Source organism: Stegodyphus dumicola, chromosome X2 (genome assembly GCF_044657685.1).
Source record: "Stegodyphus dumicola isolate Sdum_Otavi_A_Nest chromosome X2, ASM4465768v1".
Classification (NCBI taxonomy): Eukaryota; Metazoa; Arthropoda; class Arachnida; order Araneae; family Eresidae; genus Stegodyphus; species Stegodyphus dumicola.
The window spans coordinates 22,982,017-22,998,900 of record NC_140781.1 but is presented as its reverse complement, the minus strand read 5'-3'; the positions used below and the strand labels follow the sequence as shown (position 1 = coordinate 22,998,900).

General features: G+C 31.3%; 1 protein-coding gene across 2 annotated transcripts in view; it reads right to left on the bottom strand.

The window, feature by feature from the left end:
* lili (LMBR1-like protein lilipod) overlaps window positions 1-16,884 on the bottom strand; it is a 119,995-nt gene that overhangs the window by 55,984 nt on the left and 47,127 nt on the right. For both annotated transcript variants that reach the window (XM_035368081.2, XM_035368080.2), the window contains 3 exons: window positions 14,037-14,166; window positions 9,938-10,006; window positions 1,716-1,780 (listed from right to left, as the gene is read on the bottom strand). In XM_035368081.2, the coding sequence (XP_035223972.2) occupies window positions 1,716-1,780; window positions 9,938-10,006; window positions 14,037-14,166 (264 nt within the window). The remainder of the gene's footprint in view (window positions 1-1,715; window positions 1,781-9,937; window positions 10,007-14,036; window positions 14,167-16,884) is intronic.

Here is a 16,884-nt window from a genome sequence, read left to right as displayed (position 1 = left end):
TTGTGGCAAGAAGACTAATATTGTGTCTGTTGTGTCGTATCCAGGGCTAGTGCTAGAGAGAGAGGGGAAAATATAAGGTGTAGGGACAGGAAGTTATAAATAGGGCTAAAGGCATGAAGCATGGCCCTGGTTCTGCCCTCTGTCCATGAAAAGAATGTCTCTAGTCCAGTCATTGTCAATTTGGCAGAGAACTGCTGCAAAGGTAGGACAGGCCAGAAAATGTCCGGGGTCCAACTCTGTGTTCAGGCAGTACATACACTCCATGTACACCCTCGCACAATCAGGCAGGAACTTCATGTCCCTCAGGTGCCCCATTCTTAGTTTTGCAATTGTAGTTGCGACATCTCGGGTACAGTTTAACTCAGGTATTGAAAAAGTTGGCCAAGATGGGCAGAAAGCCTCTGCTTTACGACAGCATTAGCTTCAGAATGTATGGTGGACAGAATAGAGGTTCAATTATTCTGACTTCTTTGACAAGAGAGTCAGCTTGCTCATTCACATAGGGTGGGATCCATTGAAAGGCGTATGATTTCTTCTCTTCCGATATTAAGTACAAGCAAAAGTATGTTGATGTCTTAGGAAAGTTTTGTCTTGCCATTTTGAATAAATGTACAGGGAGATGCTAGTCCATGTTGACGCTGCTATCAAGGAAAAACATTGAACTGAGTTCCAGTGCAAAAAGGTAATGGCTCCATCACGATAATGGAAGGCCATATGTGTCTACATTCACCGGCTGGACTCCGTACAGACTCAAATGGAATCTTTTGCCACGCCCACCATACAACCCTCACATTGCTCCTTCGGACTTCTACTTTTTTTTTTTTTTTTACACCTGCTATCTTTCCTTCCGCACAAGATTTCCGAAATGAGGTTGATCTGTTTTTGGACTTACGGATACCAAGTTTCTGAGCCGAAGTCTTACAAAAATCAACAAACCATTGGGAGAAAATCATATATTTGGGTGGTGATTTCATGTTTTTCTCCTAACATTATTAAGATCGTTTTTTGGCAGAAAAACTTTCAGATAATTATTTGGAAAGAGCACCTCGAATTGCTAACACAAGATAAGTGCAGGAAAAACAGGCTAAAAATAATAAAAATTCTAATCCATGACCAAGAAAAAATTTTCAGTATTTTTACAGCTAATAATAATCCACAATATTAAGAAAGTTTTACAGTTTTTTTAACAGTCAGTAATTTGTTAACAGATGATTAATCTGATTTTACCGCTAATTAATTTGATAAAACAAAAAGTGTTCAATCACTCTTGTGACATGATTTTCCAACCCCAGAAAAGAAAATATTAACATCTAAGATCATTATTTCATTTGTTAGAAATACGTGACATACAAACTTGAATTGAATTCTTGTTTAGAGCATTTGTATGACTAAATATATGATATTTGCTAAAAATGCTTCAATTTTGAGAAGAAAAAATTATTTTTTAATTGCACATAAAACTTGTTACCAACAATAACTATCTGTTAACAGTAACAATTCATAAAGGTCCCTCAAGTTCAAAATATGATGTAATGATAACAGCTGAAAAGAATTAAAGCTGAAAGAAAATTACGAAAAGTAGACTAGGCAAAACTAAAAAACTGCATCAGAAAAATGATACTAAAATTATTGTTGAAGGTATTATGTTTTCAAGCAAAACTCATTTCCTAGTTTACATTTTATGCTTATAACATAAGAAATCAGCTTTACATTACCTCATGCTTCACAAGGAGATCACTCATCACAGTAAATAATCTTGAAAAACCAACAGGTGTACACACTGAAATTAAACAGGAAATTACCAAGAGGTATATTACCCTACCTTAAACACTTTTAAAAACCACTTAATTTAAACAGTAACTATTTCAGGAGCATATCTAAAATAAAATAATAAAAAACAAATAGAAATCTGAAAGCTTTCAGATTTTATATTACATCCAAAGGTGTGGAATTTTTTTAAGTTTTGGGTGTTACCTTTATTTACTAAATATCATGTTCTTTGCACTTAACCATGAAATTCAATTCAACAGCAATATTACAAAATAATTTTAAAATGAGCTTATGTGTAGAATTTCCGATGCACAGTCTAGCATGCTGGAGATAAAAATGTTTTTTTCCCGGTAGTGTTGGCATTGCTTGCTTTGAAATCGTTGATTTTTCTTAATCAAAAGTTCGTTAAAGTTTTACAAAATATGAAGAATAAAACGAACTCCAAATTCCAAGTTCGGGCTTCTAGATGCGAATATTTTAGTGGAAGACAACTTATTGAAAATTTAATGTCTCCAAACACCATTGTTTTTTTGCAGCACGAGAAACATACATACATTCTTGCAGATTCTTCATTATTTAATTTCTTTAAATATAATGCAGGGCTGGAATATTTGGTGGCAACAATTTGAAAAGTGAACTGACATTTATAGTGAATCAATGCAAAATGCCAAAACGAAATTAATAGCCCTTCTGGCTAAAAATAAAATCTAAAACAATAAAAATAATAAATAAAATAATCTAAAATAATAAAAGCTATGTTTTCTAAAATAATAAAAGCTATAGCTTTTATTTTAAAGGCATTCAATAATATCAGCAAGAAAATCGATGAAACCAAATATTGCCCCTCAGATTTCTGCTGTTTTTACAGTATTTTAAAAAGGAATTTCACACTTCCCCTCCAGTTACATGCAATATGAAATGATATCATCATGATGAATATGAGGAATGGAAAAAAGTGAAAGCAAAAGATTTTCATAACAGCTAATAGCATTTTCATTTTAGCTGAACATTTCATTCTTCTATGAAAACACAACACAACTGCTTGGTGATTTTTTTAACAGAGAGATAAAGGAATTAAGTAATACCTGTGGATTTACTGAGTTCAAAAGTAGTTTACTAAAGAGTCAATATAATATTCTAAACAGGATGATTGGCAGAATTCTAGTTAAAAATCTAAAAGGATAGCTTATTTATGGAAGATCTGTTGATATTATAGAAATACCTTTAAATGTGAAAAGCTTCCAAACTAGCAGAACTAAAAACTAAGTGAATAAAATAAAGGGAAATACAATTTCAGAAAGTAGGGGAACAAAAAAAAGTCATATATGTTCAAATAATAAACTATAAAAAGTTTAATAATATGAAACTATGTAGAAAATGTGGAAAATAGCATAGCTCTCCTCTTTTATGAGATCTGCTACATTGTCTCACACATGCATGCACACCAAAAACAAAAATTTCTTTCTTAAAACCTCTACTTATAAAAATATTGGCAGTGTGCAAAACAATTTATAGCATAGTCATATAATTATGAATATATTCCAGGATCTACAAAATACATAAATTATTTAACAGAGGAGAAAAAGGATTTAAAAAATTGAAAGTAAATATATCTAAATATTTATATGTTAAGTTGGAAGCTGATGCTCAGTACTATGTACTGCTATTGCCTAAATTTAAATAACCAGATTTAAGAGATAAAAGATTAACTGAATCAAAAATAACTTTAAATAATTACAGAACTTCCAGAGTTGAAATGGTATACGATATCTGTTAATAGTGATGTAAAAAGAGTCTAAAATATTGACCAGAATTCAAAACAACAGAATTATTAAAAAATTAATAAACCTACAGAATTTGTGAGTTGACTACTTGAAATAAGAAAACTGAAAGGCAGTTTAAAAGTATGTTTAGATACTCAATATCTTAACCAAAATGTATTGAGGAGTATAATCATATATCAGTGTTTCATGAAATGTCACCTTAAATTCCAAATGCAAAAGTATTTATGAATTTTGGATGCAAACAAAGAATCTGGAAAATTCAACTTTCAGAATCAAGATAGTAGCTTATAACACGTAATACTCCACTTGGTAGATATGTAGCAAAAGCTGCACCACAAAAACGCCATTTATGTGTTTAAGAATAACTTTTTACTACTATATTTTAACGAAATTTTGTTACTTTTAAGATATCGATCTTCTAAAACTACATTATTTTTCTAAACCATATTATTTTTTTCTGTTGCCATTCCAGTCTACATAAAGTTGTGGAAACAAAAAGAATTCATATCGCTTGTAGAGGTTACACTTACTGCTTATTAAAACTGTCATATAGATTATGTTTACAATCAAAAGGTTTTCGGAAATTTCTGGTGATAGAGGAGTTCAGATATGTACATTGGTGATTTATTTGTTGAGAAAGACAAAAGAGTATATAATTTAATATTGAAGAAAATACTAAAAAAGCTTAAAAAAGGATAATTTAATTTTAAAAATGTGAAACAATATAAATTAAAATCAAATATACACATATTTTCTAAAGATACTTCAAAACCAGATAACGATGAAATTAAGATTGTCCTATGTAAATATTTGTATTTAAAAACTACAAAGTAGAAAATTTTTAGGAATAATTATGTTTACATTTAATTCATATCTAACATTTCAGAATTGAAGTGATGCACAAGAGATCAGTTGAGATAACCTTTTCTTACTGGAATGCATAATAAGAAAATGCTTCTGAATGGCTAAAATGAGTCTTTTTTTACAATATAAATGATACAAATAAAATCTCCCTACATATGCATCTCAAGCACTAAATGCGGTCATATCAAAGAACAATTTACCAGCAGCATATGCTTCTAAAGCCTAGACAAACATTTGCATAAATTATTCAAATCAAAAAGGAAACTTTAACTATCCTTATATGCATGAAAGAAATTTATCAATACAATGATGAAAATAAGAGAAGGCACACTTTTCACTTTCTCAAAAAATGTGTAGGGAAAAAATTGTAATCCTTTTTTTTTAATCATATCATATTTATATAAGCTTTAGAATATTATAAAGATAACTACAAAGTATTAAATTAAAATTAATAAACTTACAAAAATAAATAGAATATTTCAACCTATTAAAATGAAGGACAAAAGTGAAAGCACAGCGGTGAATACTCTGCTTTTGATAACAGTCTTTCAGCTTATGGCACAGAATTTACCAAATTTTTCATCGATTCAGAAGAAATTGTGGCTCATTCTTCTAGAAAAAGCCTTATCAAATGGTCCATATTCAGTATATTATGTTTCCAGATTCTGTTACCAAGTTCTTTCTATAAATCTACAATGGGATTTAAATCAGGTGATTAAACAAAATAACTCAGATTGTGGGGCATTTGATAGAACAACAAAAGACAGATAATAATATGAGCTGTATGCTTGAAATTATTGTCCTGTTGGAAGAAATTATTGCATAAATGAAACTTATGGCCACTTTGTTGAAAACATCAATGAATTTAAGATTGCCAACACCTGCACACAACATGCAGTCCCATACCATCACAACTTTTACCAACAAGTTTTACTGCTCCTTGAACAATGGTTTTCTTATATCTCAGTTTTTGGCTGTCTTTAAACTAAATTCCTTCCACAGCAACATGTACTATTTTACTTGAAAATTGTACAAATGATGCCTCGGTTTGCTGTTTGTTGAACTCAGCCACTTAATAAAATCAAATACTCTTGAAGCTGAACTAATTTTATAAAGTGGTGAGTACTGTAATTCCTCTAAATATTTGCCTTGAAGTCCTTCATCTGCTAAAAACTCAGTCTTAATCTGACGGTTTCGGATAAATATATTTTTACTTCTTTGTACAAAGCACATTTTGGTTATCAGAAAAATTTTAGTTATCAGATTTCAACAGAAATATCCATTTTCACAATTCTCAAATCCATTTTGAATATTTCTTTCCATGACGTGTATACATATGATCAGAATAAAGGGGTCTTTTTTTCAAACTAATGACATGCCAGTTAAATCTAGGAAAGCACTGCAGATTATTAAAAAAAATTCTTGAACTCAAAGAAAAGCGCTCATTAAAAACAAGCTGCCAAAAGTTTTATGAAACTGAAAATACAATTAAAAAACTGCTGTCAAACAAAATAAAACAAACACATAGAATAGTTGTTTGTTTTGTTATAAAAACATTTTTATAACACACTTTAATCTGTAAATAGTCATTTCAGCATTAATTTTTAATTATTATTTTTGAAATAATTAATGAATTAAACATTTGTTATTATTTTATTTGAAAACTGTAAAAATGATGTCACAGTTTGAAACATACAAATCACTCTTTATTAAACTCAGCCACATAATAAACTCAAATACATTTGGAGCGGAAGTGATTTTTAAAACAGTAGTGGGTACTGTACTTCCTCTAAATATTTGCCCCCAAGTCCTTCATCTGCTAACAGCCTGGTCTTCTACAGTGCTGGCCATTAAAATTGCAACACCAGAAAAGAATGATCTGAGAAACAACAAAATCACATAAAAGGAAGAAGTTGGGATATGCAAATGAATAGTATTTCAGCGCATTTAGAGGACAAACGGAAAAACAATATCTGAAGCAGAGCATAAAAGAAAAGTTGTGTAGTGGATTTCTCATTTGGAAAGTGCTTTGTAAGGTTGGAGTTTGCTCAGAATATTGTGCTATGCCTCAAATAATAAGACAAAATTCATAACCAATAAGATTTAAATCCAATAGAGTCAGGATCATTGTCCATCAAAAGCGTAGATTATCGTTCCGCAATAGTGCCAGTCGCACTGGTCAACATCAAAACACTGTCATGTGAATATGGAATCAAAGGATTGTTGAGGGTCATACTGAACAGCATGCAGATTCTCAATGCCCTCTCATGACTAACACCAGACAGAAAAGACATATTTTGACATCAAAAACCATACAACCACATCACAGGCTATTAGTCAGGAAATGGGCATGTCTGCAGCAGCATACACTATCAGCAAAGTGACCACTATTTCGGCATCCCTTGACAATGCAGCCTACAGAAAGATGGTGACTCTGGTGCACCAAACGACAAAGCTGGGTACAGAAGTAGCATAATGTCGCCATTTCAAATGAGTCCCAGTTCTATGTTCAGTACTCTGATGGCCGCATACGCATCTGGAGTGTCTGAAGAGACTGCACGTCACCTGCTCGCATTTAATATCAGCATAAGGGCCCTGCACCTCGTGTGAGGGTTTGGGCAGCCACTGATTACACGAAACCCACGTCTAGTTAGTATTGACAGTAATTTGAACACCGGATGGGTACATTTCTGAAATCTTACATCCAATGGTTGTGCCTTATCTTCGAGACACCCAAACACCATGTTCCAACAAGATAATGCAAGACTACATGTTGCATGCCGTGTTCTGTCATTTTCAGTTTGCCTTGAGGGATCAGTTAAGTTAGAATAACTTGAGAAAATAAATTTAAATGAAGTCCAGCTAAAAATGTAGACAATTTAATAGGAGTCATGTGATGTCATGTGTCATGGAAGTCATGCACTGGTCACATACTTTTTTATTATTGTTTGTGGAATTTTTTTTTTTTTTTTTTTTTTTTTTTTTATTTATAGCTATCTGCAATTTTTACTCGAGAGAGAATTCTTTACTGATATTAACATCATCTTCAATAAATTCTGTTGGTTAGGTTAATGTCCACTTTTCATAAATGTTTTCTAATTTACGGTGAACTTAATTAAATTAGACTTTGTTAGCCTCTTTTCATTTCCTCTTTTAAATTTGTTATAATTATGTAAATATCTTGAAATATTCCTAGTTCACTACGACTTTTCATTATGCGAATTTTCAATGCACTGCATAATTACTCAGATAACCACGTGTCCTAGTGATTGCAATATAAAATTTATTGCTGCATTTGCTGGTAATAAGTTGGAATCCATCTGACAGTATACCAGCTTCATTGATAGCAGAGCTGATACAAATCTGATACTGATTTAAAATGATATTAAATTAAGTTCATTCTTGGAAAAATGTAAATTTACATCAATTAATGCTTTCTGAATTGGAATTCTTAATTTCAAAAATTGTTCCATCATTAGGAGACAACTGTTCCAGCATCTTTTAGAACCTTAATACTAGTTTCAAGAAATTGCAAAGCATGAAGAACCAGTATTCAGTATACCAGCGTACTGATATTACAATCACTAATCATACCATACATCATTTGCCATACTGAAGCACCTTCTGTGAAACTCTTCATGTGCAATTTTCCAATCGAAATGGCAACAAAAAAAGGGAGCGTTCAAAAGATAAATATTCATTGGATTTTCATTTACAAAAGGCTACTTATCATTTGTTTCAACCTTGTTTTCTCATTAATAAAACTGTTGAAAGAAGTTTGTTCTTTATAATATACTAATAGCACTTTTGATTTTATTCAACTTACTTCACCTCAAAATCAATATCATAAACGGTCCATAACATATTTGTGAAAAGTTATGTATATAAAAGAGGAAGGAAAAGACATAAAATAAAGCACAAAAATCATAGAACTAGTGAACTGGAGAAAGACAGTAATACCACAAACTTAAAGGCTCCAGTAACTTCTGAAACTAACAGAAATATTGTGTCTTCAAGATAATTTAGACAGAACTGCCTATCACCAAATTCTATGTATGGATACATCTCAATTTGGTAGGACAGTTAAAACACCTTATTAAACAGATATTGATGTCAGTTTGTATACACCAATATCTGTTTATAAAGGAGATATCACATATGCAACCATAACATCCTGCATGTAATGATAACTGTAATATTGAATCTTAGCTAGTAGCTTTGAATAAATGTTGTTACATTCTTGGATCCTCTTACATTATATACCTGTATGATACCTGTATGTATATACGAAGCCCTTATCCCTGTTACCACAAATATTTCCCAAAGTCTGCACAGCCATAAGATAAGAAAACCATAAGAAATTATGATATATACAGTCAAAAGTCGTTAATCCGGACTCAAAGGGACTTCGGCGATTCCGGATTATAGATCATCAGTTTAAATCTGGTAAGATGGCATGCAGAAATTATAAAATTAAAAATATGAAACCATAATTTATGAAATAAAGAACAATTATGATCTAAAGGGTATCAAAATTTACAAAAAAAAAAAGCTTAATATTTATTTGTTTACTTTATTAAACATTACTTTCAATGTAAGTTGTTTAAGTTGCTTCATTTTATGTGATAATACTTTCTCTTTAATTCTATAAACAGACATAATTTCTTGTTCAGTTACAAAGTTCCGTTGTTCAAGTCCTATAATTGCTGTGTTGAGAATACCGACTAATTTGTCAATCGAAATTTTTTCGTTTTCAATAAGCTCTGTGTCACTTTCTTCGCTATCGGAAGTGAATTATAATGACAAGGAATTTGATTTAAGTCATATCAAAGACGAAGTACATCGAGATGAAATACTACATTTAGTAAGGAATTATAAGCCAAATAAAATAAAAACATCTGCCCTGAAGATAAGGATAGTGCTGACAGATCAACTTCAAATTCATTGCGCGGCACGGCGCGGCACTGCGATGCATGCACAGAAAGTTTGTACCTTTGAGGTCCGGATTATAGATCATTCCAGATTACAGGTGTCCGAATTAACGACTTTTGACTGTATTAGAAAATATTAAACAAGCAGTTGGTTGCTTTTAACATTTCCTTTCATTTACTATCAAACAAAAAGTTAACTTCATTTTCTGCCTTATCTATTTAAAACTACTTTCTATAACACAAATTCCACGTGAAATAAAGAAAATAACATGAAGAAGGGGGTTACAAGGTTTAAAGGTTTATGCTTGGGACTTCTCATCTGAAAGGTCCACCTGTTATCATTAAGCCACAAAAGGCTCCATCATTAAATGAAGTTTAGAGATGTTAAGTTGCTAACTGTTTTACACTCAATACAGGTGAGCTGGGCTTGCATAAATGTAATATTCCTATAAAGACCTCTATAACTGTGCACAGTTTGGACTAGAATAGTAAAACAAACACCATTCCCTAGTAAAACTTAGAAATTTAAAAATAGATATCACAATTTTATCTACCAGTTAAATGTATAATAAATTTAAACACACTTACATAATAACATCAGAACACCAATAAATGATACACAGGAGTACAAGAATGGTAAATAATAACTCGGCACATCTGCAAGAATGAAAACTTCATGAAGTAGTTACTTAAAAATAACTGATCAACATACAAAGTGGAATATAAAGAAATTTATTTTATAAAATAACAAATTACTGTGGTCATGCATTATATGTGCTATGCAGTATAACGTATGTGCTATGGTTATGCTAAATACTTAACCACAAAGCTGAAATTTTATGAAATCAGGAAAAAGAAGAAAAAAAAAAGAAAATATAAATAAGCAGTGTTAAAATATAATTCGGGAACAAGAAATCTTTTTAAATATGTAGATTCCTAGACCAAATATGTGTACAGATTAAATTTAACAGCAGGCATTTCTTAACTGCAATGGAAATTCAAAGACTGATTTGATCAATCGAAAGATTCAAAGATTGGTTTTAAAGATTCAAGACTGAGACGAATTCAAAGACTGGTTTGGTAGTCATTAAAAACTTCTGAAGCTAACCCAAAAGCTGTTATTATACAAGTTTATCAAAAAAAGTAGCTGCATGTTTCATTTCCTTATGTATAGATGCCAGACATGCAATTTCAATTAGAAAAATCTCCCAAAGTGATACAGAGAATTTAAACACAATTTCAGAGCTGTGGTCATGAGTGAGCTTTAGAACACCCAACCATTAAAAAATAAAAAAATTCAAATAATTTTGCCCGCGCAATATTAAAAAATATAATATTAACAATGCGTATACATTTAAAGAACTATTGTTCATCTTTTTTCATCTTTAATACATGTCTAAGAGTTTATATGTATTAAATTCCAAAGTATCACACTACAATTTTTCTAATGGCAAATGCAGAAAACACTGCCCTTGGGGCTGAAGTCATCTTTGAACATGCTTCGTGCTGTCTGCTGAAATATATGGATTGGTTTGGTTTATTTGATTAAGGCAAAGCACATGAGGGCCATTTAAGAATGGATGCCTTCATGGAAGATGTTCTAATGGAAATTGGCTTGTATATACATTACTCACGATGGAAACGCCCATTCAGCCAGCCTGTTTGCCTGGAATCCAACCCAGGATGAGCTACCACTATTCAGTGACTTAACCACTTAACTGCTGGTTGGGTGAAATATATGGAAAACAAGACCATTGGCTCTAAGAAAAAATTTCTCGGTGCCTTATTAATACTACCCTTCAGAAAGTACTTGATAATACATAACAAAACTAAAAATACGAGTGATTTTATAATAAAAAAAATCCTTAAAGCAATTTTATTACAGCTGACTTATTCACAAACAACTGTGAAATTATTAGACAACAGAGGATTTGGAAACTCATATCTACAGGCTTGTTTCCTTCAAATCTTGTGAATCCTAACCTAAAAAAAAAAAAAAAATTCAAATTTTTAATTTAAAGATTTTAAATAAATAATTAGTCTTAATGACGTCTAAAAAAGCATTCCATTACAAAATTAGCAATTTCACTAGACCTGGATCACTCATGGTAGCCCTGGTACCATACTGTTAACCCTTTGCAGTCATATGTCCACTCTCAGCCACCAAAGCCTTTTTTCCATTCCGGTTGTATGTCTGCTCTCAGCCACCAAAGCTTTTTTACCATTCTCGTCGTATGTCTGCTCTCAGCCACCACATCAAGGAACTATATGAATCATATACTGTATACATTCATGTATCAGTTTACACTTTTCCTATATGAACCTCAATGCCAAAAAAACCTATTCACGAACCAATACGGTGCTCCATCGTTTGGAGATAACGTAATCTAATCTAAACAAAAGTTGTGACCCAGCGCTCGCCATGCAAGACGCAGTGGCGAGTCAGTCCTCTTTTGAACATAATGAAATCGACAATATTTGACGATACCTAGTAGAATTCTAAAGAATATTTTATAAATTGTATTTAACAGTAATAAGACATTCTCTCTTCTTAAATTATTTCAAAATAATTCTCCAAAATTCAGCTAGAACAGAGAACAGGACACCTATGCCACATTTTATGTTCGTCCAAAAATTGGTGGCACGACTGAAAGGTGATTTTCGTGACGGAGCATATTAAAAACCAGGAAGACCATTGACCCCCGATAAAGAAGAAAGACTTAATGGAAAACTGCATATATTGCAGCATTGTGAAAATGTAAAAAGTATGTATGTTCAAACAGAAAGATTAAGGGTGGAAGGCACCAAACCAATTATTTTTGCAATACATTCACTCGAAAACCTGGCCTGCATGTTGGAGAGCATTTTGAAAAATATTCACACAAAGGAGAATTATAAAACATAATTTTTATATAAAAACATATCACTAGAATTGTGTATTAAATAAAGATGTATCTAAAGTTCACAAAAGAATTACTAAATCTTGTTTATCCATCGTAAACTTGTGTGTTATGTATAGCTGCTCTATCGACGGAAATTAATTCCGACCAGTACGATACCTATCTCCAAATTTAATCCGACCGCAAAGGGTTAATTTTCTTGAAAGAATTTAATGTTCCGTGTTTAATTTTTATTTGTGATAATTCTTGAAGTAAACCCTTTTCCTTAATATTTGCTTTGATTTAAAAAGGGTAAAGTAAATGCTTAAAAAAGTCATTACTCAAATATTATTGAACTCATAATGTGAAATTTCACATTTTTTTCTCAGTTTATAACAAGATAATCAGCTTTAATTATACACTGTGTTTATTTACTTTATTTTTAAAAACTTTTTACTGAATTTTTTAATGCAATTTCCTTTTTAAAAGTTTCTTCTTTTTGAAGGATTCAAGAGATTTGCGTTCCAGAAAATTTACGATTTGCTAAATAACAAGGTATATTAAATAAATAAATTTTAATAAAGCTACATTTATTACACTTTTTATCACTTATATTTATTATATTTATTTACATTTTTGGAAGCAATCAAAAGGTGGAAATATTCTTTATTACTCTACAAAATTGAATTTCTTGCATACGCTGACAAAGTTAGCACTTATTTAAACTCAGTTTTTAATTAACTCCAAATTACAGCAGTTTGCAAAGCCAGACAATTTATTAAACCATATTAAAAAAAAAACTGGTTCTGAATGAAAGAAAACAAGATGCTGATATAACTGAACAAAAGCCACAATTTTCTGTATCCCCTGAACTATTATTCATTTGGTTTTTCCCTCAGTCATCACAGATACCCAATTTAACCAAATATTACCACTATTTTTACTTTTAAATTCATCAAATTAGAAACAAATCTTGAATTTTATCAAAACAGGAGGGCACATTAGAATTTAAAAATTCAGTAGAATACCAAAGTTTCTGAGTAATATGGGAGAAATAGCAAGTCTCATAAGATGATGCATGCCCACACATGGAAGCAATGGAAGTCACTGTATAAGAAATTACTGCATTCCCTCACAACATCTCTCATGGTGTGTGTGTGGTTAGCATGTCCATCTGGCAAAACAGAAGATCTGTGGTTCATATTCCAATGAAAACATAGGTGGTTTTTCCTGTTTCTTGGAAAGACTAATGCCTCTCAACTTTAAATTTGTTGTAGCCAATTCAATTCACTGCAGAAAAAAAAAAATTTCTTGCCTTTTGCATACGTGCACATCTACAAGTACATTATTCAAACAACTTGTTATCAATATTATATGTTCAGCAGAGCTTGAGATCAGAATCAAGAAAATGAGGACCTTGGGCCAAACTGTACTGAAATTTAAATTTTCTCTTTCAAGGAGAGGTTCAAAATAAAACACATATAGGAATCTCTCAAAATAAAAGACCTTTGTTTACTTAAAATACTATTTAAAAAAAGGATACAATGGTAAATCATAAAAGCAATGTCATGGAAACTAAGATGGCAAGAAACCAGTAAATTATCACAAACAATTGTACAATGTGATAAAACTCTGATCTTGCTGAATTCCAGCATCATCTTCAGAAAATATCACATGAAAAGCACAAATGTGCAAAAGTGTTATGCATTTCAACATTTGTATTTATTTACTCTTGATTTAAAATAAATCTAGAATTTCTTTGAAAAATGGAAACAAAATGGGGGGGAAAAAAGAAAAAAAAAACTTACTAAATATAGATTCAGTTCCAAAATGACTGCTATCAAAAAATATAGCAGATATTATGTATATTAAACCCATTATCACCACTGCCAGTAAAATGAAAACAAGCACTGCTTCATAGACTCTTGGCATAATACCCTGGAAAACAAAACATAAATTAAGTTTTTTAATTCTACTTTAAAAAAAATTACATTAATTTTTAAGAAACATTTTATACTATTTAATATATATTTAACTATGGCAAAGAACTCAAGTGCTATCTGCTTAAAGGGAGGCCTGTCTTCATGGAAGACTTTCTAAGAGAAACTAGCTTGTTTACATGTTACAAATAAGAAAAACCACAAAAACACCCCTGCACCCAGCCAATTCAATGGGATTCAATCCTTAAATCGACTTACCAATGTTCAGAGACTTTACCACTCGGCAGCTGGTGGGCCCCCTCTAACTTGATTGAAGAATAAAAGTTAACTAGACAATATTGTCAAATATTAAAAATTTTACAGTTCACCTCTAGAGACTTAATCCAGTTCCCTAATCGCATGCTATGAGAATAGCATTTTAAGAACTTTGGCATATATGCCCATAACTCTACTTCTAACTTCATTCATGTAATTTTGAAAGCAGCGTTAAAAATAGGTACATGTGAGGCTTAACAGTAAAACAATATCACCTTTTTCTCTTGAACTAGAAATCTCGCAGATTGTTATTATTGATTAAGTTTTATCTTGACCCTCTCCTAATCCAATACAAATAGCACAGTTCTGAATTTCTGCAGTGCAGATATGTCATGAAGTGTTAAGATGGATTCCAAATTATTGTAACAGAAATAGTATCACATAGCTGTAGCATATCTTATGTTAATTAACCAGCTATTATAATTTTGATCTTTACAATAACTTCTTCCTTCCACATTCCTCACCAAATGCAAATCAGCTTTAAGAGTATATAAGCTGAGGATTTTGAATTTTAGAGAGAGACAGTTTTTGTCAATTATGTCACATTGTTAGAGTTCCTCGCCAGCTCTATTTAAACTTTATGTTCTGACTTCGGCATTTTCTCACTAGCCAATACTTTAAACCTGAGTGGCAGTAAAATAACTGAGCCATCTTACAACTTATTTCATTGAAAGTGCAGTCATACACTACATTATCAGCATTTGAGCTGAAGTCTCAGTTACTGTTTAATTTGAACAGCCAAAAAAAGGTGGTTTTATAATGTAGCACAAGTCATGCCTTATGTTTAGTTCAGACTAAATAAAAAGGTTATTTAAAATCTTCTTAAATATTTGTGAGTTTTTAAGATGCAGCAATCACTTGCTAACTTGTCTGCAGGACTTAACTTCAGTTTCCAAATCAGTCGATCAGTCCCTACGTAGTATTGGCAATAAACATTTCTTCTCCCCAATAAAACTCAATGTCAATGTGTGGAAAGCTTCAGCAAGCATCTTCTGAGATATCAAGCTTTTCACTATCATAAACTGATTTTTAAATGCAATGTTGTTGAAGAAAACTACCCACCAATAACAAAGGCAACACAAGCACATAATGAAAAACTGTGTGATCCACATAATCAGATAACAGTAAATAAACTATAACTATATAAACTAACATTAATCAGGAAAATGATGCTGAGTGGAAGAAACAAGGATGAGAAAACTTTGTGCCAAAATGCAACAATCTCATATCGCAGCATACAGATGAATAGAGGTATGTGTCAAGTATATTTGTTGAAAGAAGGGAAACTTAAACAGAATTAATCAGCCAAGGTTTTGAAGGTGAGTTGATTTCTGCAGTAAGATTCATAGCTAAAATATCAGAAATTAAAATGGTGTTTCACGGGATTACAAAGACTAAAGACAGCTTTCATATTTAAAATCTGAAATTTCTCAATGTGTTTCTTCAACTTCACGGTTCACTTTTGATATTGAGAAAGCTTCGAGGTCTTGGACAATAACTCTACTACTACAAAAAAATTTTAAACACATTCCTCATGCTTGCCCTCAGATACTGGAGACACAATGTATCATCAAATGCCGCACCGACTATATGACAGTTCTTGATATCTTAAATTGCTTTAAATCTCCTATACCTTCCTTATTCAGTCAGTTTCATTATTTACAAAAGTTAATTTAGAAGTAAATGAATATCAAATTATCAAAAAACTGAAAATATTTAATGGTTTTATAGAAATTCTTAAAAATAATCCCACATAGACTACTAACTCATGAAAAGCTTTCAGGTAATATTTTATAAGCTTTCATATGATTTATAGAACTTTTTTAATATATGCAATACATCTTTATATTATTAACTGGGTGCACATTACTACATATTTTTCAAACATTTAACAAGTATACTTACAGTTCATAAAACTCTCAGCACAAGAAAATCCAACATTTTTGTTGCATAATAAAAAGAACAGCCCTTTGACTTTCAGATCAGATTCATACATACCACCATATAATTTCAAGCATAAATAATGAATTATGACTGAATTTACAAGGAAAACAAATTTATAAACCTAGTCCTCCAAACTGTTTTTGAGTACCTTTTAAAATTCTCCAAAAATTGATTTTACAATAGTTGAATATATCTTCTATGATGAACAATCAACTTGCCAGACTGTAAAAGCCTTAATAATAACCCCTACAAAATTCTTATAGCATAAACACGTTTTAAAAGAGAGGGAATATTAAGGTCCTTTGCAAAATGAAACAGAATTTCCTCTTGACTTTCCCATGGAGTAATTCATAAAAAATTTTTAAATTAATGTAATTTTGAGACAGGATTTTATTGAGCTATAGAATAAAAATTAGTTCAAATTTTTTTAATGAAAGAGGAGGCACTTTCCTGCTTT